General features: G+C 45.0%; 1 protein-coding gene across 1 annotated transcript in view; it reads left to right on the forward strand.

Annotated features, from left to right (window-relative positions):
• Positions 1-1075: 1075 nt before the first annotated feature.
• Mrpl45 (mitochondrial ribosomal protein L45) overlaps positions 1076-4352 on the forward strand; it is an 18438-nt gene continuing 15161 nt past the window's right edge. Inside the window, exons 1-3 of the mRNA XM_013037071.1 lie at positions 1076-1175; positions 1931-2108; positions 3256-3373. Of these exons, the coding sequence (XP_012892525.1) occupies positions 1110-1175; positions 1931-2108; positions 3256-3373 (362 nt within the window). The 5' untranslated portion in view covers positions 1076-1109. The remainder of the gene's footprint in view (positions 1176-1930; positions 2109-3255; positions 3374-4352) is intronic.

Consider the following 4352-nt stretch of genomic DNA (forward strand, 5'->3'; position numbering starts at 1 on the left):
CAATTCCTCAGTACCACATAAACAGAAAAAGCCAGAAGTGGTGCTGTGGCTCAAGTGGTAGAGCTCTCGCCTTGAGTTGAAGAGCTGAGGGACAGTGCCCAGGCCCAGAGTTCAGGCCCCACGACTGACAAAATAAAAAAGTAATGATAATAAATAAAACCGGAAGTGGTGCTGTGGCTCAAAGTGGTAGAACACCAGCCTTGAGCAAAAGAGCTCAGAGATAGCACCTAAGCCCTGAGTTCTAGCTCCATGACAAAAAATTAAAAAAAATAAAAAGCTTTTACATACCAACTACAGCTCCTAACTCATTGGACAAATATTTTAAGTGTTAAACTTACAATAACTGACAGACTACGAACTAATGGCTAACTAGCAACTAAGGAGGCTGAGATCTAGGATCATGGTTGTAAACCAGCCTGGGCAGGAAAGTCCCTGAGACTCTTCTCTACAGTTAACCAGCAAAAAGCCAAAAGTGGAGGGCCTGACTTGAGCGGAAAAGCTCAGGGACGGCACCCAGGCCCTGAGTACTTCACAGGACAGATAGGGAAAAATAGGCATCAGGTTTAAGATTATACAGCGTTTGGAGCTCAAAACAATCCATGGCCATGATGTACTCCAGGAACGAAGGGAAAAACACCTATCTCAGGGCCCTCTAACTGCGGGAGAAAAACAACTCTCTCTTCTTTTTCTTTTTCCTCCCCCCCCCCCCCCCACCGAATGTAAATACTATGCATCCATGCACCGAACGAACAGGAAGGAAGTCACCCTACAAGTCCAGCCAGTCAGCGAGCCAGCCTCGTGCGCAGGCGCAATTTGAGTTCAACCACTCCGACTGGCGCGTGACAGTCGTGCAGGTCACCCTACCCCCATGATGCTCTTACTGCGCACGCGCGAGAAAGAACTCCACCCCCGTCCCACTTTTTCCATTCCTCCTTCCCGCCCCCCCTCCCGCCACGAGCACGTGCGCGTTCTTGCGGCTCTTATTTCCGCGGCGGGCGCGCGCGCCCTGGAAAATTCCACTTCGTAGTTCGCTCCACCCTTCAGGCGACCTCTCCAACCCAACACTCTTTACGCTCCGCCCCTATCCCAGTGGCCTTTGCGGGAGCAAAATGGCTGCCCCCGTGCATCGGGGGTTGTCTTGCTTATCCAGGGCTTTGGGATGGTGGTCTCGGCAGGTGGGTAGAGACAGAATGGATAAGACTTTAGGGACTTAAGGCGGAGGATGGAGTAAAGGGAAATACTCTATGTGCAGTTATCCTGGGGGTCAGACCTAGGCCGGGGGAAGTTTGAGATGGACGAGATCTTCCTACCTAGTAACCTCAGTGGCGGCTTGGGGTGGGCTTTGGTGGAGCCCAAGGCCTGGATTTACTGGAGAGGAAGTGTGAAAGGGGGAAGTTGTGGCTTGGAAGGTGAACCCACTGCTTGGTATTCTTATAAATACATAAACTGAACTGCAGCTGGGAAAGAAGGACCCCTGGTAGTCACTCTTCCTGCCTCGTGAGAAAAGGTTGCCTGGGCCTTTAGTTGGGGGTTAGCACGAGCAATCAAGTCTGTCGGGAAACTTCCCTTAGATTGAACGAAGTGTTCTTGTGGGAGACATGTTAGGAAAAGGACTTTGCTTATGCTTTAATAATTACATCAGTTCGTCTTGATATTGCATTGGTATTCAAGTTCCTCATCATGTTAAATTTTTTTGAAAATTGACACCTTGCTTTAAACAGCACACCTCATAGTACTATGGAATGTACTAAACTTTCCTTTGGAGCTTTTAAATTCATTCATGTAGAGTCCAATTTTCCCTTCCCCCACCTAGAATTGTTTATTACTGAAGTATTCTTTAGCTATACCCTTCCTATAAGGCTTAAGTTCAAGATAGTTTTTTTTTCTTTTTCTAAGTTACCTATATTTTAACCTTTCCTTCACTTTTCAGCCAGTGTTGGTGACTCAGTCCGCAGCTATAGTTCCAGTAAGAACCAAAGCACGTTTCACGCCCCCTACTTATGAACCCAAATACAGAACAGAAAAGGAATTTCTAGAACATGCCCGGAAAGCAGGATTGGTTATTCCTCCAGAAACTTTGGAACGTCCGATACATATTGCCTGTACAGGTAAAGTGTTAAGATTTCTGGGACCTTGACCCAATCCCCTATGATAGGAGATTTTTTTTTTTTTTTGTCGGTTCTGGGGCCTGAACTCTGGGCCCGGGCCCTGACCTCCAGCTCTTCTACCACTTGAGCCACAGTGCCACTTCTGGCTTTTTCTGCTTATGTGGTGCGGAGGAATCACACCCAGGGCCTCATGCATGGAGGCAAGCACAGTACCACTCAGCCACCTTCCCAATCCCCTATAGGAGATCTTGAGCTTGGACTAGTTTGAATTATGATTGATAACATTAAATTAGCTACTAAGTCAGTTCAACTACAGTAATTTATGTTTCATAAGGGCTTAAATTTTTTTGGGGGGGAGGGAGACAGAGTGCTCCTCTGTTGCTCAGGCTTGCCTCAAATTCACTATCCTCCTGCTTCAGTGTCCCAAATATTGATATTATAGGTGTAGGCTACCATGCCCAGGCATAAGACCATCTTTGATCTTGTTTTCATACTATTTGTTTTAAGTGAGAATGCAATCTCCCTATTTGGTAGAAATAGAAACAGGTTGAGAGAAGTGTTATTCTGTGTTTTTGTTTTTTTATTTAATACACTCACACACATATAATTTTTGTGTGTGTGTTGGTTGTGGGGGCTTGAACTTAGGGCCTGGGCACTGTCCCTGAACTCTTTTGCTGAAGGCTAGCACTCTACCACTTTGAGCCCCAGCTCCACTTTTGGTTTTCTGGTGGCTAATTGGAGATAAATCTCACATACTTTCCTGCCTAGCCGGGCTTTGAACTGTGATCCTCAGATTTCAGCCTCTTGAATAGTTAGGATTATAGGCGTGAGCCACCAGTGCCTGGCTAATTTTATTTTTAATATGAGATAGTTCCGTCTATGTGAAAGTCTGTTGTTATCTACTTTGAATCCAGAATCCTTGGAAGTTCTTTTTTTTTGGGGGGGGGGAGTGGTGGCTGTGACGATAGAAACTAGAGCCTTGAGCTTGCTAGGCAATGCTCTACTATTTGAGCTATGTTCCAGTCCTTTGGATGTTATTTTGTATTTGAGATAGAACCTTGCCTGGAATAGCCACGAATTTAGGGTCCTAACTCAAGATGACTTTTCAGTCTTACAGCACTTCATTGTCTCCTTTTTTTCTGTATAGCGGGCATCTTTGATGCCTATATTCCTCCTGAAGGTGATGCCCGGATATCTTCTCTTGCAAAGGAAGGACTGAAACAGAGAGCTGAGCGATTGAAGAAGAACGTGGCATCACGATTGTCGTATGTGTTTGAAACAAGTGGTTGATATTCTGTGTCAAGTGAGATGATTGTGTGGTATTTGATCTTTATTCTGTTAATATGGCATATTATACTAGTTGATTTTTTTTTTTTTTTGGTTGGTTGTGGGGCTTGAACTCTGGGCCTGGGCGCTGTCCCTTAGCTCTTCAGCTCAAGGCGAGCGCTCTACCACTTGAACCACAGCGCCACTTCCGGCTTTCTGGTGGTTTATTGGAGATAGGAGTCTCACAGTCTCTCCTGCCCAGGCTGGCCTTGAACCGCGATCCTCAGATCTCAGCCTCCTGAGTAGCTAGGATTACAGGCGTGAGCCACCAGCGCCCGGCTACTAGTTGATTTTTAAATGGTAAGCATACCTTACATTAAAATAAACTCCACTTGCTATTATTTCTCATCTTTTTTTTTTTTTTTTTTGAGTCGGTCATGGGAGCGCTGTCCCTGAGCTCTTCAGCTCAAGGCTTGCTAGCACTCTACCACTTGAGCCATAGTGTCACTTCTGGATTTTTCTGTGTATGTAGCACTGAGGAATCGAACGTGGGGCTTTATGTGTGATAGGCAAGCACTCTACCACTAGGCCACATCCCAGTCCGTTTTCATCCTTTTAATATACTTACATTGATATTTTAATTAAATAAGGATCCATTTATTGTATTACAACTTGAAGTATTGACAGTTGAATTATATAGTACATCATGATTACTTTCCCTTTCAAGCATAATATTTATCTGAAAGTTAAATGTCTTTTGTTTATTTGCCTACAGAACCCAATGTTAGTTTACTCTGGTTGCATACAAAACATTATTTTTATCCACTTCAGTATTTTTTGTTTGTTTGTTTTGTGCTAGGACTTGAACTCAGATCTCCTTTTTTTTTTTGGGTCCGGTCGTGGGGCCTGAACTCTGGGCCTGGGTGCTGTCCCTCAGCTCTTCAGCTCAAGGCTAGCGCTCTACCACTTGAGCCACAG

Source organism: Dipodomys ordii, unplaced genomic scaffold (assembly GCF_000151885.1).
Source record: "Dipodomys ordii isolate 6190 unplaced genomic scaffold, Dord_2.0 Scaffold7, whole genome shotgun sequence".
Lineage (NCBI taxonomy): Eukaryota > Metazoa > Chordata > Mammalia > Rodentia > Heteromyidae > Dipodomys > Dipodomys ordii.